Source organism: Thunnus maccoyii, chromosome 4, assembly GCF_910596095.1.
Source record: "Thunnus maccoyii chromosome 4, fThuMac1.1, whole genome shotgun sequence".
Taxonomy (NCBI): Eukaryota; Metazoa; Chordata; class Actinopteri; order Scombriformes; family Scombridae; genus Thunnus; species Thunnus maccoyii.
In genome coordinates this window covers 13,945,458-13,970,036 of record NC_056536.1, presented here as the reverse complement: position 1 = coordinate 13,970,036, position 24,579 = coordinate 13,945,458, and the positions used below count along the sequence as shown (strand labels likewise).

Below are 24,579 nucleotides of genomic sequence, written 5' to 3'. Positions count from 1 at the left end.
CCCACAGCTGGCAGCAGCAGTACACAGCAGCTGAAACCATAAGTGCGTCTTCAAACTGAGAAAGAGGCTGTGCGCATTTATGCACGCGACACAGCAGCGGTAACTTCATTAACACGGTCATCGGTCAGGATGTGGCGGTTATTAATGTTCTGTGTTCTGCTACACATCAGGTCAGCTGTTACACACAGACTCCAGGTTTATATGGTGGAATTGTTTGTGATAAAGCCGCCCTTATGGATGCGCTGTCAGGACATTTTTATTTTTAAGTAGCTGAAAGTCCTGATAATGTTACCACCCCATATCCATTTGATCCCCCCAATGTCTGACTGAAGATTTTACCCTTGATATCATCCAGTATCAATTCAATATCATTTAATGCCTCACAACCTTGAAGATTTGAAGAGATAGAGAGAGAGAGAGAGAGAGAAAGAGAGAGAGAGAGAGAGAGAGAGAGGGAGTGAATGCGCTTCATTAACCACCAACTCTCTGAAGATGCTAATAATTTCACTCTGACTGCATGTGGCTATTAGTGCTTATCTTTTTGAATAGGACTGTTTTTGCAATGAGGCTCATTTGCAGAGAAAGGAGCAATTTTTGCACCAAATGAATGCATATTATCTCATTTGCATATGTGCAAATAACAAAGGAGCACCAAGATGCTATTTGCTTGGCAGCACAGTTTGGGGTGCATTTCAACCTTTGCGGGTGCCTTGTGAATTACATGGTTTCTTTTTGTCTCATTTGCACAGGTTTAGTGGTCACAAAAGTCGCACAATCCTTTTGTGAATTTGCCCTTGAGTGATAGTTTACTAGCCTGACGCACCAGATGGTTTGTTACACAGAACCATCTGAGAACTCATCCCTGCAAACTGTTTGGAAAAGGGCGGGCACTTACAAAAAAAAAAAAAACTTGGCAGGTGATTGGATGAACCATCTGTCTATTACTGTCTATTACCGTTTTACCTTGTGAGGCAGCTGGATTCGCAAGATCATGAGATCATACAAGAATCCTCATAGGACGCTGATTGGTCCGAACCACAAGTGGTTAGGACACAAGTGGATAACTTGAAGCCTGACAAGATGGATTCTCGCATGATCTCGTGATGTTGTGATCTTGGGAATCCAGCTGCCTCACAAGGTAAATAGTTTACAACACTAAATACATACGCATTTACATACTAAATACTATTCTAGCTGCATTTAATTGCGCAAAGTTTCCTTTTCCTTTTGACTCTTATTGCATCAGTGCAGCTCAGAATGACATATTTGGAAATAAAACTACATCCTCTGTTGTCTTTCATAAGAAAAATAATCCTCACTGTAAATTAGCTTCAGTTATTATAAATGCAACATTTCGGTCACATGAACTTCATTAGGCATGAACTCCTTTTTCTCTTCTCTCTTCTTTGGCAGCATGAGCACACTTACATTACTTACCTTTTTTCTGTGCATCACATATTCATAATACTTTGTTCATCATCAAACAATAAAGCAAAGAGTACTCTCCACTAAATACATATATAATAATTCTGAGACTTATTTCTGGCCTTACTTTTGATATTTGCAAATTATTTCTAATGTTTCTATATTAGATGCTAGATAATTATATTATTATATTGTAACATCTCTCTTCATTGAATATCGCTCTTTCGTTTCATGTTTCTGATTATGTCGCTTTTACTTGACAATGCCACATCTTTCACATGAACCTACTCGTAGCTGGAAAACCCAGAGATAACAGAGCCAGATGACACCTGCTTCATGATACCGGTAGTCCCAGGTCAACAATGTCAGGGTCAGTGAGGCGAGGTAGCCCAAAGAGAGCCAGACTAAACTGAACTTTCTTCGTTGTACAGGCTCCTGGTCCTCAGGATTCTGAGCACAGCTTGCTTTCTATCCTAATGTCTAGTTAATTGCAGTTAATTGCATTTAACCCGGCTTCCCAAGTGTAAATCATTCCTGCAATTCCACCAGGAGTTGATGTCAGCTTCCACTTCATCCCAGACGTGTTATTTTGGCTTAACTGAATCACAAGCGTACTATTAAGGTTTAATTTCTTCAGAATGTGGATGTTCAGACATAACAATACATCCTATGCTCATTCAAATAGAAACATTAAAATCTAGGTTATACACTCTCTGATCTGTACAATAAAAAACACTCTTTATGGTTTACAGAATGAGACTTGTCATGCACAGAGCACGCTGTAGGGAATGAGGGAGCCAATTTGTGATTTTCCTTCCAGTATTAGCAGGAAATGAGCGTGACAGCTTTGCTATCGGAGGCAGAAAGTTTTGCCCCTCTCATTTTGGCATCCAGTGCCGAACTTTCCTAAGACTCACCTGGAATGCACTGCCATGACCAGTCAGTTCTCCTTAGGGGGTGCAAGATAAACAAGCTGGCTTGTTTTGACAGAGCTGAATATAGACCTTTACTCCCCCTGACATGCTGCATTGGCTTGCCTGTCCATTAGATGCTTATGACATGCATGCATAATTCACAGTGGATTGGTGTATGGGCCTCTCAGCCTGTACTATATTCTCTGCACCACACTGCTGTTGAATGAGACACCCAACTGAGACAGACCAAAGATTATGCTGATGTGCACCACGCTGAGGATGAAATAGGATGGCTTTTTGTCTCGGCACAAACAGAGCCAAATTATAGACTCGGATCTGACCTGCAGTAATGGCTGAGTTTTTCATTTTGTTTGTTTATTTTGCTTCTTCATTGTTGTTGCTTAATGATACATATAAGACCATGCTCTGATTTATGAAAGTTAAAGAAAGAGATGCGATACAGGCCCACTGGTAGACTCAAAAGTAATTTATCTTGAGAGCCTTTGATAATGTTTGGCTAATATCTGAGACTGTATTTGGTGCAACTTGTTTTTGAGTCTGGCATGTTTTTGCAATTATTTCTCCCTGTTCCGGAAATAAAAACAAGTCAGCTGAAAGAAGTGGATCACTATTTATACAGTAGATACACTGAACCATCTGCAAAACAGTACATCTGCTCTAACAAAGGAAAACCACTCTGTTAACATCCACCTCTAACTTGGTGCTCCCTGTTTCCAGACCCAACCGTGATCACTAGTCCAGCAGGGCATCTGGATGTGACTGTGGGTGAGAGCATTGTGCTGCCCTGCCAGGTATCACACGACCCCACACTGGACCTCAAGTTCACCTGGTTCTTCAATGAGCAGCTCATCCACTTTGGAAGTCACGGGGCTTATTTCGAAAAAGTTGGTGGGGTAAGTGCATCCGTGTCTTTAGATTATTGGTGTCTCTGAAGGAAATATGATACTGTATGTTGCAGGCTGCATGTTGAGCTTGGACACCCCTTCATATCACAGTTATAACTGTGTGCTCCAGAAATCACACACACACACACACACACTCACACACACAGATATTTCTGAATTCTGAGTTCTTCAAATGACCTTTGAAGTATTTATTATGGCAGAATAACAGAATATTTCTGAAGTGCCAGCCAAGTAACTTTTCTTGAGATAAAAAACCAACTATTTCTATATCCTTTTGACAATCTTCATGTTTCCACTTGAATGTGGTGAATCTGACTTGACAACTAAAAAAAAGCTTGCTGCGAGCATCTGAGGACAGGCTTAAAGCAAATTCATACGTGAATAGTTTCACACTTTATATTGCTTCTTTCTTTTACATCGATAAAGTTTTACACATACACAGTAGTTTAAAGTGATTCCTAAGGAAGTGAGCCATTTAAGTGATCATTAAAACATTTATGGGTTTTTTTCTCCTTACAGCTCAATTTTAGGCAAATCTTTTAAGGAGCAAAGAATTTAATGTTTGTTCATGATTAATCATACTGATGATTTTTTTTTTTTTGTCTGAACAAGAGGGCTCTATGTTTGCATGTTTTGCCTGCTAATAACACCGTCTCCATTGACAAAAGCAGCAACCAAGGATTTCATTATGCAATGCTCATTCATGCATTACATTTGATCATCTAACACCAAATATGTTTCTCTTTTAATTAGGAAAAGCAATTATGAGGTCTTGGCTTCTTTATCTCTTCTTGTTGTTCTTTGCTTTCCGCGCGATCATGAACAACAACAAGAGCTTTATAATTGCATGTTTCCCTGCATTTCATCTCTGCACCAAACCTCTGCATGGTGCTGACATGTTGTAGAAGGGAAAATGGTGACATATTAATGCTGAATGGTCGTGTTATTTAAACTTGCAGATGTTTTTCTTTTGGAGCAGATCCTGACATGCTTTTCACTTTTGATGAGTCTGCTGTGAACACAAGAGGAGTAAAGCTTGTAACATACAATAGTATCATGAGTCATTGATTTATAAGGTCATCAGAAATTGCTACTATCCAGGTACAGGTGCTGTCCTAAATGTGTATACCCCAGTGCACTTTTTACACCTGCAGTGATATTTCCTAAATGTTTAGATCTTTATTACAGATTGAGATTAAATACAACACAGTCCTGAGTAAAAATCCGTTTTAATGAGCTGAGTGAGTCATATGAAATGGTAAAAGTTGTAATACTTTAAGGTTATAATATCATACCTTCAGTAAACAGAAGCAGCAATGCATTATTGCTCAGAAATGGAACAGAGAAATCAACTGATTCAAGCTGTTATTTTCAAATACTATAGAAACTATAGGACATATAGGTATTATAGAAATCTGACACAGGATATATACAGTTAAAAACCCTGTAGCAGCATCATCCAAGTCTGCTGTTAAAGAACATAGTGTATCCTGTAAGTGAACACCATGAAAACTGTATGCCTCCAGCAATATTTAAACCAACCAGTCTGTTGGATACCACTACCCCCTCTTGTTGAGTTTATAGCATTTTTCAGCACATCCTACTTGCATTTTTGTGGGGCTAATTGTTACTACCAGAACAGCAGTCGTGCTACTGTGAGAGCTGCACTTGGTGGAATTATTGATGAAATTATGGGACTCACAGTGTCTAAGTGTGACATTTTAAACATAGCAGTATAGAAAAAAATAAAATATACTTTTTCAACTGAAAGCTATTTGGCAACAATGCAATAAGATGCTAAATGATCATGAAAACCTGCACTCAGTCATTTGGTGCGTCCCTGGACTTATGTTGTACATTTCTCATCCATAATGTAATAAATTAAATGCCAAAAGAAATCACTGTGACATTTCACTAGTATTCGCTGTCCTTTTACTTCATTTTGCAACTTTAAGATTCTGCCTTTTTACTGTTTTTCTTAAATTTTTGTTGTTGTTTCTTCTTAACTTCTGCACTGACAGCGCTCGGCTGGTGACATCATGATCCGGAACATTCAGCTGAGGCATGCTGGGAAATATACGTGTGCAGTACAGACCAAGGTGGACAGTGTGTCTATTGCCACTGATGTGGTAGTCAGAGGTAAGGATGTCCCTTACACCACATTATAAAAACTTAAACCTGTAAGTCAGATTTGTAGCTCTGCATTAAGCAGAGGAGTGTCTACACATAGTCACTGTAGCTGTGCAGTTGCTCTCAAACATTTAACTACATGTCAAGACTGTGGGGGCTATGGAAATAAGAGGCTGAGCCAGCAAGCACCTACAAGTTTCAGAGAAAGGCTCAAAAATCATCTCCATTGTAATATCACACAAAGCAAAGACAGTTTCATTACAAACCTTTTGCTTGCCAGGTTCTCGCTTCCTTTGACAGTGAACAAAAGTACTGTAGCTATTAATGGCTGCATGTCAGTAATCTTCTATTCAATTCTATTCGAGTTGTTTTTTGGACTGCATCTCAATAATCTTCTATTCAATCGTGAAACAAACATTCTCATTATGAGTTATGACACTATGTCTCAAAGTGAGTAAAATAATGTGAACAGTCTTACTGTGGTGTATATAATTAAAGCATGATAGGTCCTGGTAATGTACAACACATATACCCCTTTATGGCATTTGCTCCCAACCTTTTTGGCTTCTCACCACTTAAAATAAACCAACATTGTCTCATCACAGGTTACATTATGTTCATGAGTTGTGAAAACTTTCACCAAGGAGTGATTTTCCATTAGAATATCTTTAAATTGTTGCATTTCAATCACTTTTAGAAGAAATAAACATATCTAGTATTTCACTAGAGAAAAGCCAGAAAACAGTAACATAACTTTATGTAACATATTCGTGTTTTTTCTTCATCTCACAACCCTTCTGATTTACCTTGCAAACCCCTGGAGTGAGTCTTATCCCCAGGTTTGGAACCACTGTAGTAGGCCATGTTATGATCCTTCTGTATTTCCTAAACTACAGTACAGTAAACTACATTTCAGAAAAACATATAATGAAATAAGAAAGATTACATTTGCCAGAATAAATCAATCTGCAGATTTTGCTGCTTTTTTAGATTTGTTTTTGTTCTTTTGTGCCTCCAACGTAGCAAACAGTTGAGTTTTGGATTAGTTGCAGTTCAATATTGCACACTAGCTTCAGAAAGTGTTAGCAGCTGTTTTCCTTTTTGAGATACTCTCAGCACTAAGCGCAAGCCACCCACTTTGATTTTCCGTTCTTCTGCCTCTTGTCTTCATTAATCTCTACAGTATACGTCATCCTGTGTGAGTGAGCTATGATTAATTATCCCTCTAGGTCCCCCAGGCCCCCCTGTGGACTGCCAGGTGACTGAGATGACAGAGACTACTGCTGCTCTGTCCTGGGGACCCGGGATGGACAACCACAGCCCCATCCTCAGCTACACCATCCAGGCCAGGACGCCCTTCTCTCTTGGGTGGCAGGCTGTTACCACTGGTAGGTTGGTTTCATCTGACAGTCTTTGTGTAGGTTATGCAAATGTGAAGTTTATTGAGCACATAAAATAGAAGCAGGGGGGTGTGACTGGTATCCTTTTCAAACACCACATATGAAATGGCAGTAAATAACACATCATCAGCTTGGCTAACTTTCAGTGGCAGATCTTGCAGGGCTTTGATGAAAGGTTATTTCTGTGATGTCTCTCAGTTCCTGAGCTGCTCGGGGGGAAGCAGCTGTCAGCCACTGTCATTGACTTGAGTCCCTGGGTGGAGTACGAGTTCAGAGTCCTGGCAACCAACACCATAGGAACAGGAGAGCCCAGCAAACCCTCCAAAAAGGCCCGCACCAAAGAAATGCGTATGTATCAGAAGTCCCTTACATTTCCTCCGCTGCCAACACTGACAAAAATTGTTTTCAAATTATGCACATTATATGTAGACAGATCTTACTTCATCACAGCAATTAGATCCCTTCAAAGAACTTTATTGTACCAGTGAATTTCAGAGAATTCTCTGCTTCCTCAGGGCATACAGCACATGAATGAACCATTCACAACAAATATAATGATGCCAGGCAGCTTCAGTCCAACAGTTTCACTCGTGTGTGTTGAGAGGGAAAAATAAATCCTCTAAAGAAATATATATAATATATACAGTATGTTTGATTCAGACCCAACTGTTATAAAATTGAGTGGATTAAAAAGGATTTAAATTAAAAAAATAAATTACTCTATCCCCAGCCAAATGTATTAATAAGTAGAAAAATGTACATGCCTGTCCCTTAAGAGTTTTTTTTTTTACATAACTACACACACACATTCAGGCACATGCGACAATGAACACATATGCATAGATAAATATACATGCATATACACACAAAAACATTGATTTGCTTACACAAGAGAAACGGTTTCATAATGAACAACCCAAAAAAAGATCCTCACACCGAGTACATTGCAGTGTTTTACAGCATCATTAAAGGTACACTGAGCAGTTTTTAACTAACAGTAGCACTATGAAGCAACATTTTTTCGAGTGGGTCCCTTGTTTTGTTTTATCTTGTATATGTGCACAAGGATGTATATGCACACATGTGAGTATTTAGAACACTTGATGTAAACAGAAAACTCCACAGTGCATAAGGTGTTTGGATTTGAGGTTTTAGGATCCGATAAGCTACATTTAAGTACAAATTTAAGAAAAGTCTAACTCTTGAAAAATGTGGGACATGTTCAATATCAGCAGCTCTTTTCATGTCATGGTGAGCAACAGAATAGTCCATATTTTCATTTTGAATGGCAGATACTTATACATTCATGTGTTGATATATATATTTGAATATACAAACAGTTCCCAGGGTGACTCCAGCCAGAGTGAATGGTGGTGGTGGAGGACGTTCAGAGCTTGTCATCACTTGGGAGGTAAACATGCATTTACATACATTACATGATTCTGTTTGTGTTTGTCGTTTGAGTGAGTGGTTCTGAATGTGTTTTTATTTATCTGCTAAATAGAAATACATACAGCATCAGTCAAAAGTTTGGACACCACTTCCCGTACAGGAAATGTGTCCAAACTTTTGACTGGTGCTGTAATTGAAATTGGTTTTAATAAAGGAAACACAATTTTCACACTTATATGAAAAGTACAATACAAACCTGTTAATATATAGAAATTGATATCAAACACAACAGCCGTGAAATATTGGACACTTAAATGCTCTCCATCTGTGTTTGGATAGTTTTATTTTTTTTTCTCAGTATAAAACCACTTAACCAGACAGTGATAAGTTCATGCAAGGCTTGCAACTACAGGATCATCCTCTAAGTGCCCATAGTGCATTTCTTTTAGGTATTAATATCTTTAAGATCAGTCATGCCCGTCTCTCTTGAATCATCCCTCTGAGTCATCTCATACCTCCTTAGCCTGTTCCTGAGGAGCTGCAGAGCGGTCCAGGTTTCGGCTATGTGGTGGCTTTCCGCCCACTCGGGGCACAGGGCTGGATGCAAGCTGCTGTCACGTCCCCGGACGCCTCAAGATACGTCTTCAAGAATGAGAGCATCCCTCCCTTCTCCCCTTACCAAGTCAAAGTTGGGGTTTACAACAACAAGGGAGAAGGCCCTTTTAGTCCAGTGACCACCATCTACTCAGCGGAGGAAGGTGTGTGTTATTACAACGACTGTATATAGAAAGTGTCAGCTGATTTCACTCTGGAAATGTACAGCAACACTAACACTGTCTCAGTGATTATACACTGCAACAACGAAGCATCAGACTAGTCTTATTTTATCAGTGTGTATTTTGATTCCAGTTTAATAATTTTCATTTATAAACACCCACTGCCCCAAAGCCAAACGAGTGGACAAACAACTCTATTAAACACTTGTCAATTTCAAATAACTGTCACTAAAACTGAACTCTGGAAAATGTTCTGTGTGGCATGAATTGGGTCTTAAATCCTGGCTCCAAACACCTTCAAAGAATAAAAACATGTTTTCTCAGCCAGTGTTTTACAATGAGCAGTGTGGTTCTACAAGTTTGAACGGTTTTGTTTATTTCACATGAGAGATTTCTATACTCTTCTCACTGGTTTGAAGTGGGCAGAGCTCAGCTGGAAAATAAATTATGTCACATATTGTATGTATTTCCATGCACCAACTGAGATTCAGCAACATTAAAACCAAGATTTGATAACAGTTGTTGGGTTGTTTGCTCATGTTTAGAAACCGCAGTCAGTCTAATCTGATCAAACCACACACATAATGTCCTCATGATGCAGATCAGCTACAGTAAGTGCATGACTGATAAACCCTTAAAAATGTTTTTCTGAAATTTCTGAAGTGCATTTAATCATGACTATTTCGTTATAGAGAAATACTTCAGATTAAGATATAGATGTCTTGCAGCCAGTTGCAGGCAGCGTTGACCTTAGCAGGTTTCAGTTTGGCGTTAACACAAACAACAGAGCAACCTCTGCTTATCAGGAAAAGTTGGCCACCAAAACTAAAAGGTAATTATTTTTGCTATGCTCAAGGCTTGTTGTAAAAACAAAACTCTCCATAAAATCTGAAAGGTTATCCTACAAACATGCTATTATTATTTATTTTGTCTTATAAACATGCACATGAGTCACTGTCACAGCAGGAAAATATTTTGTTTCTGCAAAGTATTGAATTAGTCTTTTTTGACAGTGAGATCATTTAGAAGAGCTCAAAACCCCTTCAGTTGTTTAACAGAAATACATTTTCTTGTGTATGATACATGTACATGTTCCCAAGGACATAAGAAGTTTAGATGGGTACCTCTACATTATTATCACAGTTTCTTTAACAAAAAATATAGGTTCTTTATTAGTTAAATATATTTGTGCTGTCACAGATACCGCTGCTGAGGAGTTAAGCATATCACACTTTTGAGTGATACAAATTCCAGTGAAAAACATTTTTTACTCATCACACAACAATGGCGCTACAGTATATTTATTAAGTCTTACTGTACATGTGGGTGTAGTGAATCCATGTCTTCTTCCTTATGCTGACTATCTTGTGTGCATTTCAGAGCCCAGCAGAGCTCCAGGGAGGCTGAGGGCGAAGAGTGTATCAGCATCCGAGGTAGAGGTCACCTGGAAGCCGCTGGCCTGGAGCAACAGCCGCAGACGCATCCTGGGCTATGAGGTCAAACTAACACATGCCCACACAATAGGAACTGTACAAACATAGTGGACAGTGCCAACAGCTAGTGGCATTATATTTGTGTTTTCATTGGAAAACAATAGGATGACCTTTTTGTATTTCTGTTTATATGATTATTCATTCACGAAGTAAACCGCAGTATATGAGCATGGTGAAGCCCTCCAGGATTCATGCCCACAAATGCAGAGTTATAGATACAAGTATTAACAGTTACATGCAGGCTGAAAAAGTGATATCTGTGTATCTGCTTTTAGTTGCGGTACTGGGGTGAGAAAGAGAAGCAGGACACAGCCAGTGTGATTAGGACGGTGGGGAATAAAACTTCAGTACTCATCAGGGATCTGGAGGGCAGCAGTATCTATTACATGTCCCTGAGGGCCTATAACAGCGCTGGAGTGGGTCCACAGAGCAGCATAGTCAATGTCACTACCAAGAAACCACGTAAGGACTCACATTACAACACAGAGCTGGCAAACGACTGTGTACTTTTGTTTGTTTTTCTCTGACTTCAGGTGACTTAAAGATACCTTGTGGAGTTTTCTTGTATAACAACAGTTATTTTTGACATTCATCAAATTGCATTGTGTATAGCTAGTTGAGGCCTAAAACATCCATTTTCTTCTTCATAAAACATTTGCACAGCTATTTAAAAATATTTTGAAACCTGCATTGTTTACATCCAGTCTTCTTCTTCCCTGCTTTTTTGTGGTGCGTTGCTTTGTTTCTTAGCATCTCACAACTAATAATAGTGTGAAACAGAGGGATGACATATGATAGATGTGGGAAATCTTTTAATAAATACTAGTTTCATTTACCTTCACACCAAGCAGTTTTCCCATGTAGACCTAGCTGGCAATTGATGAGCTGTTTCCAGCCGTGATAGTGTCGCCTAAAAACGTTAGCTAAAACATGGCACCACTAGTGTTCAGAAGCTCTACAGGGTACCTTTAACTTTCAGACAGATGTGTAGCATCTTACATATACGCAGGCTACAAGTGTTCACCACAGTGATAATATATCTGTTACACATTCTTGCATGTCTCTTCTTGCTTCTTGTCTCCCAATCCATCCCCCTCACAAACAGTCAAACATGAGACTGCTCTCACTCCTACTCACATATTCCTAGAGTGTGTTTTGCGTGGGATGATAAACTATGCCCAGTTTATTATCCCACTGCTCATTCCTAACAGTGGGATAATAAACTGATAATGAGAAATATCCTTCATGCTGAGTTGGTTCTGGATTTTACTGTTTATTGACCAGTTGGCTTGTTGTTTTTCACCTTCCTCTTCCACTTCGCCCCCCCCTCAACCCCCGTCCTCCTTTAGCACCTAGTCAAGCCCCAGTCAAAATCATGTGGAACACATCCAACTCCAAGGTCATCCTGAAGTGGGACCAAGTCCACGCTCTGGAGAATGAGTCAGAAGTCACAGGATATAAGGTAAAAAAAAAAAAGTAGAGAGTTTTACACTTCTGCAACAGAGTGCTTAAACTGGACTGGCTGAAGATGTGACGAGTGAATGGTTTTATAGATTGTAACGTAACAGAATGACAGACTGTCACTTGGTCCATTTACTCCATATGAGTACACATTTCTTTTGTCAGTTTTGACAACGCTCATATTTGTGAATGCGCTCATTTATACCCTGATAATGAAGGTTAGATGCCTCTTTACTTTAGATGTTAGGCCAATAAGCACCTAAACCTCTCACAGTCTGGTTAACTGCATTTAATTTAGTACTTCAGCTACATAACTGTCAATGCAAAAATATACAGCTTTTTGGATTGTTGCTTAAGGAGTCCTTGCAGCAAAAGACTATTGATCCATACATGTATAGTGTTCCCAGTTGATTGATTGTTATCTTGCCACATTTTGACGCTTCACTTATCATAGTGACATCGTTTAAACATGTTATGCAAAATACATATTTTAAGAATTACTTCAAGGATTGAATATCAGGTTGTTATGAATCCTCCTATCGGCCTAAAAAATAGTTACAACGTTAAGAGAATGTATCGACAGTGAAATTTGGGTCTGAATCACCTGCAGTCGCTGCACATTATTCTCATTAAAGAGGTCTCCTGAAAGCGAGGTTTACTTTATGTTAATTGGGCCGGTGTATCGACAGAATAAATTCAAGCTGCAGCTGAACATCCTGGACTGACGCATCTATACTGTCCCCTTATTTCTTCTGCACCCTCTTTTCTGGTGATCCAACACAGTCGTTTGTAATTAGACTCATCATTGTTAGTTTCAGAGCCAGCATTTTACATCTCAAAGAGCTGTCTGAAAGAAACACGAGCTGGGAATCAGATTTTCTTTTTAATATATTGTCAAGAATCCCTTGGATTGACTTCAATGTCATGCCTCACATTGTTATCATCTTTCCCTCTCTGCTTCCTTTAGGTAATGTACAGCCAGGACAAACACAGCCGTCCCAGTGTGGTGGAGACCAACACCACCTCTTTGGAGTTGTCACTGCCGGTCAACCAAGACTACGTCATCCAGATTAAACCCTTCAGTGAGGGCGGGGAAGGCAGCAGCAGCCGCCAGATTACCATCCCCAAGATAGCAGGTGAGATAGTCCCGAGCCATGTCTCTATTTATGATGTGTCAGATAAAAAACATACAAATCCATTTCAGTGTGTGTGAGTGTTCTACATACCCATACACTAGTGTTTAGAGCATATAAGGAATTATTTTCTGCTCTGAGTAGTGTAAAAAAAAAAATTGTTGTACCCACTTTTTACCCACAACTTGTCTACTTTTCCTCAACTTGACTTTCTAAGGTGACTTTGATGTGTGAACATATAAATAAAACAGAGTATGTTTGCAAACTAGCTTGTGAAAATTAGGTATTTCAGCCCTGACTCAAACGCGTGTTCTGTGGCTGCACTGCATTATGGTCTTTTTAGGCTGCTGTCTGTAGATAAACTGGTAGCTCTGACTCTTCAATGAGAGATTTTTCCCATTAAATGTTATGTAGAATGATGACTCTTCAAATAAACCTTTTCTCTTTGAAGCTAAGTATGAACTCTATGTTCACAGTTGTCTTAGATAGCTGTGAAATACTGCCTGTTATCCACAGACTGAGAAATATATATCATCAAACAACTAAATAGGCTTAGACATGCAAGCAATATTGCCAGTAGGTGGTTGTTCAAGCAGTGTTGAAGTCGTATAGGAGTGGATTTTTTCCTTTTAATCAAACTATGTCTGTTGCTGTGCCCACCTCACAAGTCTGACTCTTTTAAAGTCAGGTCGCCCCATAAGTGAGCACAAGGCACTAGTGCCATCTATTGATATATGTGTGCACTCACACCATACAGTAATCCTCTGTATTGGATGCATGTTGTAATTGGCTTACTGTATTCTTGTACTGTGATAATTTATGTAAGACCTTTACGTCAGAGTTTACACTAAAGCCACATTTGCAGTTTTTGTGTGAGTTCTGTCATAAATTTCTAGACCACACCGGACATTAAGAATACAAGAGCATTAACACCTGTTGGATTTTGATTTGCTTGTGAATTTCAGGCTCCATAGCCATGGGTGCAGCTCCAGAGTCCTCGGCATTTCCCTTGGTCAACCTCGCAGCCCTGATCCTCACAGCAAGGAGTGTACTATGACAAACATCTGCAGGAACCAGGCACTACAGCTGCTTATTAAGAGGAGAAACAGCAGGTCAGAGACAACAAGAGGCTGACAGCCGCATCCTCACCTGCTCCCTTCCCTACCCTACTGTGTCTTTCCTCTTCTTTCTACAAAGATCTCTTTGTGAAGAAGTCTCTTTTTTCCTCCACCTTTCTAAAGGAGTTACTGAAAGGAACTGGCTCTTTCAGAAGTTGCTTTTACGGAACTGAAAGGACACCGTGACTCGACTGCAGTCTCTTTGAAGATATTTTTTTTCTTTGCTCTGTTCTAACTAATGGATATTCTCAAATAGTCACCTTGGAGGCCCGGTGGTGTGTGATGCACAATAGGATATGTCTATGTTTTCTCCGGGTGGACTGTGCAGGTTCTGCTAAACGGATATGTGTGTACCACTGGACTTTTCTTGGACAATGGAATTTTATCTATGGCTTATTGGAGATGGAGGAAATGTAAACACTGACACAGCTCATACCTAAATGAGTGAAGTTATATTTAAGCTTGGTTTAAGATGAGAAATGGTTAAAGTGGTTTCCCTCCTCTCTTTGGACTGTCTTTGGGAAAGTTTCTGCACTGTCTATGAAAGAAAACCAACTGTTACTAATCCCTGCCAAAAAAAAACAGGGAGCTAAGCCTCATTGCTTTATGACAAACCAGAGTTTGGGACCTTTGTAACTTTGCCTGGATTTTATTCATGCTTTTACGTTGCACCACATTACATCAAAACCTCAGAGTTGCCATGAAATGGACTGGAACCAAAGGTATTGAGCCAACAAGGTTTGATTCCACCTATTGTATCATTCTGAGAAAATTAGTGTACGCTCCTAAAATTCCTTCCATTGTAAACAGCAGACTTGTGTTGATTAATCGATGTCTTACCTTCCTCGCTCATCCATGATAAGTGCATAACAAAGTCACGCTGAGCAGTCACTGTATGTACACTGTATGTATGAAATCCTCAGGTCCCAAATGAGCCTTAAGTCTTATGATTATTATCCATGTTGTTATTGTTCAAGAGACGTTTTATTTATTTTCCTCCTTTGTTTATCCACATTGTATATTGGCTCACTCATACTATAATTTATGAATAAGTGACAGTATGCTTTGTTCAGATTTTTCACTTTTGTTACTTTTTAGATCATATTTTTGGGCGTTTTTGGGCTCAGAAACAACATGCCTTTCTCCTATGTCTTTCATGATGAGCATTGTAATACCGTACAAGTGGCAGTGATTACTGACTTTTCTAACATACCTTATTACAAAGTAGGGATGGTATTTTACTGTCAACTGCTGTTTGGCATGAGATTGGTCAGTGTACATACCTACGTTGCTTAGGATGTCTGAATGGATCGACCTGCTTTTAATAAACATAATGGCATTTTCCTCATTTCCTTCTTTGATGTCAGATAAGGCCAAAAGGTTGTGTATTTCTAATGTAAGTGCTGCTTCCTCATCAGGCTATGAAATTTGAAGTAAAGCTTTTACAAAACATGTTGGTTTAATTTTGACATTTTAAACAGGAGCTTGTGAAATTTCAGTTTGACAAGAAAAAATCTTTACAACCACATTTTACAGTTTTCTGTAGCAGATGGAGTTTGCTCCGGAAAAAGCTAGAAAGTGGACCGTGAGTTATTATTTCCAAGTACTGAATGTAGTTATATTGTTTTATTTAACTTCACATCAAGGTCACACTTAAAAATATGTGGCTGGGGTTGAACTGAAAGGAGATTCAAGATTCAAGATTCTTGAATCTTGAATCTTAAAATTTAATGGCTGGGGTTGAACTGAAAGGAGATGAAACTCACATTAAGCACATAAACTTTCAGTTTGTATTATGTAAGTCTGAACCACTACTAACCTGACTCACAGTTGTAAGACAAAGTTTATCAGATCTGTGGAATAACCTCAGATAGAAACCTTTATTCATTCAGAGAAAAACCAACCGAGGGCAAAGCTCTCATTCAAAATGGTGCCCTGCAAATACAAAACCAAAATAATATATAACAAAAACTGTAAAAAGTGTCAAATCAACAATCTTATACATAAATACAGCACAAACACAAGACAAATGATATACAAAATACAAAAAGAACACAAAGAAAAGACAGTAATATAAGTACATTACACAGTGATAAAACAGACACATTCAGAAAACAGGAGCATTCATTTTATAAAACATCATTTAACAGAAACTTCAGAAGTTCTAGGGTTGAAAATGTGTCTAACCTAAGGGAGTCCTGAAGCTTTTTCCTCCTATTAGGAGCATAATAGGTGAATGCAGTTTTTCTAGTTCTGAATACATGAGATATCCAAGTTAATGCATTCTTGTGAGCGAGTATGATATCCTAAGTGATGCCCACCCTACTTTCTCATAGAGGATACAATGATGGGCTCTAAAACCTCTAATAAATCTCAGAGAACTGTGATACACAGTCAAGGGGTCTGAGGGTATTGGCAGCAACACGCATGTAAATTACTGCATAGTCAGTTTGTAGCAGTCACCCATTCGTGGGACTTGCTATCATTTCCCTGTTCCAAATTCATGTCTCCCTGTTACGAATTTGTATTGTATGTAGAAATTCCTCTGGGTTGATTGGAGGGTTATTCAGATCACCTATTGTGCAGGGTGTAGGGACTGGCTGAGGGCAGCTGAGTTCATTCCCCTCTTGGCCAATCAGGGTGTGGCAACACCTTTTTTCTGGGGTTTAAGAGAGGAGAGAAAATGCACACCCTGGTCACTCTGTTCTTTCCTCAACTGGTTGCAGACCTCATTTGTAGAGACTGTCAGACAGCAACTCTCGTCTGTTCAGGCCCTTTTGAGTCTTCTTTCTGGTCTTTTGCCTTTCTGATTTGAGGGTACCTTTTGAGGGAATATAAAACATAATTCTGTCAACCAAGTTACCTGCATTGGGTTGATCTTAGTGCTATTCCTACAAGGTGTTGTGCTTGCCTCAGGATAGCCAAACACCTGCAGGCTTTATTTTGTTTATTAAACGTATTAAAGAGACATTTTTTCATTACAATTATCGAAGAGGCATATTTTCATTATTACTATTGAAGAGGCACTTTTTCCTTATTGTTGAAGAGGCATTTTCTCCAAGTGACTATTATTTGTTTTTCTTTATTTTTTTTATGTGGCTGGGAGCTGGTTCTCAGGCTACTTGCCGATCAGCTGTGGTCTGGAGGATCAGTGCCGCCACAAGTTCTTTGACGTGGATTTTAAATGATAATTTTTCATCTAACCAGATACCTTTTCATTTAACATGGGACTTTTTTTAATGTGAGCCTCAGATATTGTACTAATAGAAAAACTTAGAAGATTTTTCATTTGAGATCTGGTGAAGAGCATGTAATTAGTCTTATCTGGAGTAAAAGCTTAAGTTTAATCATGGCCTTTAAATTAGACAAAGCTTTGTCAATAGAGGGCACCGATGAGTAAATTGCGGCGGCGTCAACATAATAATGAATGGAGTTGTTATTAATAAGCCCAGGTCATATATGTGCAATGTTAACAGGATAGGACCTAGGATTTAGTCCTGTGGCACCCGTTTTGTAACTATTATTTGAATTCTGCCAGTAAGATAACTGGGAAACCAGTTGCATGCATTTTTGTCAAAACCAATTGATCTAAGTCTATCCAGAAGAAAAGTATGATCCACTGTGTCAAATGCTTTTAACAAATCAGTGATCAGGGCAATACAACACTCCTTCCTATCCAGAGAACAGATCATATCATTTACCACCTTACATGCTGCTGTCACAGTGCTACGTCCAGGTCTAAAACCAGACTGATGGGGGTTTAAAATGTAATGCTCAGACAGAAAGTGACACATTTGATTATTGATGAGCTTTTCTAAGATTTTGGATAAACATGACAGCTTGGAGATTGGGTGGTAGTTATTTTGATCACTGGTGTCACCACCTTTATGAAGAGGCAGCACATGTGCTGCTTTCCACACTTATGGAATATTCCCAGATAACCTTAATAATAATTCCCCAGTCTGATGTTGTTTAAGCGATCAGGATAATAGATAAGTACAGTGCTCTTGCAGAGATCTTTACTCCCACTGCCCTCACTGGGAGGATAGCATCAATGCTACATTTCTCCATTTGTTCTGTTTCATATGCTGTATCTGTCTGACTGGGAGATTCAGCAATTAGCAATCATGCCTAAGAAGGGATTTCAAAAGTATCTGTTTTAAAGATAATTGGGTTTAACTATTTTGACAGTAATTGTTTGGGTCATGGAGTGTATTCTTTGAATGACTGCATACACTGAACCGTAACGTCCATACCATGACAGTTCATGACAAATACACGAACCGTTACATCGCCTATATAGGTTATATAACTCCCCTTTCATTGAAATCATTTTCCTAGCAGTTATATTTTAAATACAGATTGTGCATATATTTACTGTATGTATGATTCAATTTTTTCTCTTAGCTATATGACGCATTTGCACCATCTTAACCGCTGCTCAAACTACTTGGTGAGTGTTGAATAACTTGTACTTTAACAAGCAGTAATAATCAAACTTATCTCATCATATCCTCTAACATCTAACAAGTTTTTGCATCATAAATGTATTCTTAATCCCTAAAACTGTGATACAGAAAAAGACACAACTATTGATATGTAGGAAACCTAAAACCTTATTTTATATTGCATTATTTTTTCATGATTGAAAAATACAGTAGCTGTACTTCATTAGCGAACACAGAGAACAAATACATACCAGCCATAACAACACAAACACAGATAAGTGGAAGAGATCAAACAGAGGATTCCCTTCCCTCCCATCTTTTATTCATTTTGAAGGAATGCAAGTACAATGTACAGCAAAGACACAGCACCAAGCAATGGAGAGCAGCAGAGCAGAAGAGATGAAGCTGGAGAGGAGGAGGAGGAAGGCTCTGTACAGAAAGGAGAGGGCTAGGTTTAAGGGTCAGCCAGAGGCCGTCCAATCAGACTTCGGCACCAGGTGTCTCAGCCCCAGCCAAGTGTCTGCGATTAATCACAGTCTGGTTATTACTTGTCAGACGTCCAAGAGCTGGCCTTTTCTGGACGGAGGGGGGTAAGTTTGACCTTACAGGCTGATCCAAGGATGATTTGGATAATTTTGCCCCTCAGTGATGGACGATGAGTGAGATTTCAGCTGGGTATGCTTGGTGTTGTTGCAAAGCTCTCTTCTTTTAGGTAACTGGTGCCCCCTAGTGTACATCAAGCCCGTGGCCATTAACTACATCTTCACAATCCACCAAACGGCACCAAATATACAGTACAAGGTATGCATGGCTGCATTGTTTTTTTTTTTGTTTGTTTTTTTTTCCATCTTCAGGTTTGACACCCACATCCATGAGTTAACCATCACTTTTAAGGACTCAGAACCAAAATATGAAACACAACAGGAGTTACACTACACATGTAAAGTTTAGTGTCTGAAGGCCGAGGTAATACCTCAGTAATACCTTCATAAACATGACATGACAGTTTTTAGCATTGTTTTTCTCAATTGTATGATTATGTTGCTGTAAGTATTGATTTATATATAAAATATGACTTTTGCCAGAAGATTTGCAAGTAATGTGAGACACCAGAATTAAAGGGAAATCTTGCCATGTCAAGTTTATGCATTTGACTCTCTAGCACTTCAGTAATTAAAAGTAACTCGTTCATATAAAGTTATTTGAAGTATTTCATACAAAATCAGAGTTTGTACAATTTGACTGTTACCTTAAAGGGGACCTATTATGCTTTTCCTTGTTTTCAGTCGTGTATATATAATGTTACAATGTAGGTTGTTCATATTAAATGTGGCCAAAGTTTCAGATAATGAGGTAAATGTATGTGGAAGTAATTCCTGTGAGCCAAAAGCACCAGATTCAGACTGCTCTGAAACGCTCGGTTTCCAACGTTTTTTTGCTACTTTCAGTCTGAGCCGATGCGGGCTCATGACAGATTTCTTTAGATCATCTACTCCACGCCCAGTGCACAAATTCACTGCTCCACTCCGCTAACATTATGGACATATGCTGTGAGTGTTTTCCATTACACAGCAGGGCAAAGTAAAATAAGTTATTTACCTATTGGAGGTGTGCTGGTTGTCTGCAGCTCAAACATCACTGTGGCTGTTTCTGTTTGTACTATTCTTCCCTCATTATTTCTAACTGATCCTCTGAACAAATAGCTCCAAATATTTCCATATGTTGTTGTGTCGACCAGTTTAGCGGTTACCGGTTAGCACTGCTAACGAAGCTCTGCTAATTCAGTGAGGAACACATTTAATTTCCTGTAAATTCTTCACAATAAAAGTCTCCTGTTATTTACTCATTTATAAGCTTTTAATATGAAGCAGTAAAGCAGGAAATGTTGGGTTTGCATCGGCAGTAACTTAACTTTTATACAGCTGTCCCTCAGCAGGCCTCCGGAAAGCTGGCTAATCAGAACAGAGTGGGCTCATCAGGAGGGGGGCCTTTGAGAGACAGGAGCTAAAACTGCCCGTTAGAGACAGAGGCTGAATTGTCGGGCTGCATAAAGGGCCAGTATAAGATAAGGTGTATTTTGAACTGTGAATCATGTAAAGCTACATTACATTATTAGAGTCCCAGAATAAAAATATAGAGCTGGAAATGAGCATTATAGGTCCCCTTTAATTGGCACACTACATGTCTATGGCATCCCTCTAACATTTATGTACCAAACCACACAGAACTAATGCTCCTACTGTATGTATTATCTATAACACTGTACTTTGCTTGAAAGAGAAATGGAAGGGCTCTGATGCATAATACCATGTCAGCAGTTCAGAGTGTCTCGAAATATTTTGTAAAATAATCAGCAGTGAAAAAAATGGGTAGGCATTACAGGCCTTCTCTGTGTTCCTTTATTTGGAGGTAAAATTTGTATTTTTTAAGCAAACTGATATGTAATAATATATTTAACAGCACTAGTGGCTTGAAATGAGACAAATGTGTTAAAGGGTTGTGACAGAGGGAAGAAACTGTAACCACTGTGCTGTTATTGGATTAAAACCAAATGCATTGTGTGCTCGAAATTTGTTTCTTTTTTTTGATGAATACTCTTCATTTCCTGTCAGGAAGCTTAATTTCCTGTTTTACATGCCACAACTCAGATTTGACTTCAGATTGTGAATAATTCCACCTTAACGTCTGTGCGATTTCTCATAGCGGCTCTTTCATGATCCACCATGTCGTCCTAGATATCATGATCCGTCATTCTTGACTTAATAGCCATATTAATCAATTACAATCCAATAATGCAAGAATTTATCATGCAAACATTATCTCAAATACTAGTTTTACTTATGCAGCAGCCCGTTGGGCAACTTGAACAAGGGTGTGAGCCTACTCTATGTACTTACTACACAAAGTCGTATTATATCCGGCTGAATTCTGAAAGCGCATCTAAAGGCTGGGAAAGGAGAGAAACTGGGCTCATTCTGAAACATCACCATGCTCAGAGACTACATCGCCACCATTTGGATAAATACAACAGGTACACTGTGTATTAACAACTCCTAATGTCCAGACAGACATATGCAGAAATTCTCAAAGTCAATCAAAGTCCATCATGACGCAGTGACTGGAATCACATCTTTGCATAGCCTACTTGCCACCCACACATCATGGTAAAATACAAGTAAAATCCTAAAGGTGAGACAGGAAGGGGGAAGAAGTATAGTGATCAGACCACAGTAGCTCCAACTTTGGTACTTAAACACTTGAATAAACACCAACAGAGGACCTTGATGATCCTTTCTATTCAACAGTGCATCGTCATCAGTCAGTGTGATGGGAGGTGGGGCAAAGCTCATTTGTTCATTTGACTGGTTGTGTGGGAATGAAAATTTAATGTAGGTTTGTTCTACTCTCACTAAACCTTGCTTTACTGGATGCTGTAACTGTACTGGAGTTACATGTAATGGATTTTATTATTAACAAAGTGTAAGCACACACAGTAGGTTTTTTTCAGCACACACAGCAGGAGTCTGATGATTTCTTGTTATTCATTACAGCAGGATAAGACACTCCTCTATGCATGGCCATTTTTTTTCTCATATTTCTTTTTTCACAAATGACACTTCCTGATTGGGATGGGTACCAACATGTGACCTTGGATTATCCACAGTGTGAATGAGGACGAGCACACAGATTATCTAAACAAACCCCTTCTGCACTAATTCCCTTTGACCTTTAAGGAATACTTAAGCAAGAGGTTTGGATACAGATGCCCCGAGAGGTTTCAGAGAATTTAGTTGGATTATGTCTTTAATTGTTCCAGATGTTTGGTGTTGTGGTGGCACACTGTCAACCAATCAAGGACCATGAAATGTTTTCTTTTTTGCAGCATGACCTCCAAACCATAAAAATAAAACATAAGAAATCAGATTTGATAAGAGTCATGTTTTAGCTCTGTGTATGCTTGTGTGTGTGTGTGTGTGTGTGTGTGTGTGTGTGTGTGTGTGAGTGAGTGTGTGAAAGAGGCTCCATTAGGGCGTCACTGGTAGTAGTCTATCAGTAGAGATGATGGGTGGCAATTTCACGTCTGGTCCAAAGGGGGGCACTCTCGTCTCAGGAAATCAAGACTGCAGATAAAAAAGAAGAGATAGTCAACCCTTAAATCCCTGAACCTCAGAGCAGGTTATGAGGCTACATCTTGGCCAGATATTATCTTTTTGGAGTCAAGATGGCACCTGTACCTCTGATGTGCCGTGTCGATCCTCAGTGGACGATTCTGTTTCCCTGACAACAACTGCCTTGGTCACCTGCATGTCTGGATGCTGCTGCTTGGCTTCCTGTATTGCAATAGCCAAAGCCTGCAAGAAAAGAGTGCACTGTGATTACTATGTATAAAAATGCATAACAGGAAAAATGTTTAAAGTACTTTCACACAACTTTCATGAGAACTTCTGTTGATTGTCTGTGTTTCTCAGCTCCAGGCTGAATTCCTGAATTCCAGTTCAAAAATTTTTTTATATAGTAAGACAATTTGACTTTAATGTTTCAAAGAACAGTTGATTTTCTTTGCATTTTTTAAATAATATAATATAATACAATATAATATAATATAATATAATATAATATAATATAATATGAAAATATATGCCTGCAATACTGTATAGAGGATCAAAAGTAGTTCCAATACCAAAATAATAAATAATCAGAATCATCAAAAACTACAATATCCAAAACCAGCAACCAGTAAATACCATGCACGCATTTGTTTTAACACCACTGTCCCCCCCACACTTCACTTGTTCACCTCAGCTCACCTGTTCCTGGTCTACATCATCATCTCCTGTGATTATGATCCTCTTCTCGATCCTGGTCTCTGAATATCCTCCTTTCACAGTCTGCAACACACAACAGCTTCTCTGTAAAAAGCTGTTAGAAGTAGGACTCACATTTCACTGTACTCAGACATAAGAGATGAGCTGCACCCCCTTGTGTTGAAATAATCCTAAGTTGAATTCATAATTCATATGGCTTTACTTAAGCATCTCTACCTTGGTGACGTGTGTGGTTGCTGAGGTAACGTTTTCAGTGACAAGAATGGGTGACCCTGTTGCCTCTCTTCCAAGACTGCCCATATGCACCTGAGAAAGCACAACAGCTGGCAGCATTAAGAAATAGTGTAAACACTGACATACATATGCACAAATCAGTACACGTTATAAAACAAGCAATAATTCTTTGATATTTGAAGACATCCATCATATTCAGGAATTCATGTCTTTGGTCTTTGTAAGTAGGTTTAAACCCTGGAGAGCAGGAATGAGTGTGCTGCAGGTTGAGTTAAAATTGGAGAGGTCTTTTTGTTTGTACTCACAGGGGATACACTCTGTCTCGTAGAGTAAGAAACCTCACTAAGGCCACCGATGCCATGATCCTGAAACAAAAAGTTTTATTATGTGACTTATTTTTATTCAGAACAACTGACATACAGCTCCACAATAATAATCCATACTGTATATAACATAATAACTGTTTTTTGTTCTAATCACATTAAATATTCTTTCTCATCTATAAAGTGTTTCACTAAAAAGAGTAATTTAACCTGATCTGTGAACTCCACGATGGTCGTGGTGACCTCTGACCCATTGGGCTGGGTCTCCGTCCTGACATCCGTCTTCCTCACTGTCGGTGTGATCATGACATCACTAGCCTCCCTGCTTAGTGGAGGGACGGTAGCGATACGACTGGGTTCCCTGTGTGACTGCTCTCTGTCCACTGACGATGACACTGGCACTGACCTCTTTGGTTTTTTGGGTACTACAGGCTTGAGAAAAGAAAAAAGACAAGTTTTAGTATTTACAGGGAAGACAAATAACTGCTGCTTTTATTCTGAAGTTCTGTGGGAAAACAGGACTTCAAAAAGATCCAGAGATATCGGACATGAAGTTGGAAGCACCTTCTTCACAAAAATA

General features: G+C 39.0%; 2 protein-coding genes across 6 annotated transcripts in view; one reads left to right on the top strand and one right to left on the bottom strand.

Annotated features, from left to right (window-relative positions):
* Nucleotides 1-14,902, top strand: part of cntn3a.1 (contactin 3a, tandem duplicate 1) — a 77,386-nt gene extending 62,484 nt beyond the window's left edge. For 2 of the 3 annotated variants that reach the window (XM_042410149.1, XM_042410148.1), the window contains exons 13-23: nucleotides 3,078-3,253; nucleotides 5,287-5,404; nucleotides 6,625-6,783; nucleotides 6,994-7,143; nucleotides 8,136-8,206; nucleotides 8,711-8,945; nucleotides 10,344-10,459; nucleotides 10,732-10,918; nucleotides 11,806-11,918; nucleotides 12,885-13,053; nucleotides 14,016-14,902. In XM_042410149.1, coding sequence (XP_042266083.1) covers nucleotides 3,078-3,253; nucleotides 5,287-5,404; nucleotides 6,625-6,783; nucleotides 6,994-7,143; nucleotides 8,136-8,206; nucleotides 8,711-8,945; nucleotides 10,344-10,459; nucleotides 10,732-10,918; nucleotides 11,806-11,918; nucleotides 12,885-13,053; nucleotides 14,016-14,107 — 1,586 coding nt within the window. In that variant the 3' untranslated portion in view covers nucleotides 14,108-14,902. The remainder of the gene's footprint in view (nucleotides 1-3,077; nucleotides 3,254-5,286; nucleotides 5,405-6,624; nucleotides 6,784-6,993; nucleotides 7,144-8,135; nucleotides 8,207-8,710; nucleotides 8,946-10,343; nucleotides 10,460-10,731; nucleotides 10,919-11,805; nucleotides 11,919-12,884; nucleotides 13,054-14,015) is intronic. The other variant, XR_006095969.1, reaches the window with a different exon arrangement.
* Nucleotides 14,903-22,123: 7,221 nt separating this feature from the next.
* si:dkey-178k16.1 (band 4.1-like protein 1) overlaps nucleotides 22,124-24,579 on the bottom strand; it is a 39,830-nt gene continuing 37,374 nt past the window's right edge. For all 3 annotated transcript variants that reach the window (XM_042409810.1, XM_042409812.1, XM_042409813.1), the window contains 6 exons: nucleotides 24,210-24,431; nucleotides 23,982-24,041; nucleotides 23,659-23,748; nucleotides 23,425-23,505; nucleotides 22,852-22,968; nucleotides 22,124-22,737 (listed from right to left, as the gene is read on the bottom strand). In XM_042409810.1, coding sequence (XP_042265744.1) covers nucleotides 22,732-22,737; nucleotides 22,852-22,968; nucleotides 23,425-23,505; nucleotides 23,659-23,748; nucleotides 23,982-24,041; nucleotides 24,210-24,431 — 576 coding nt within the window. In that variant the 3' untranslated portion in view covers nucleotides 22,124-22,731. The remainder of the gene's footprint in view (nucleotides 22,738-22,851; nucleotides 22,969-23,424; nucleotides 23,506-23,658; nucleotides 23,749-23,981; nucleotides 24,042-24,209; nucleotides 24,432-24,579) is intronic.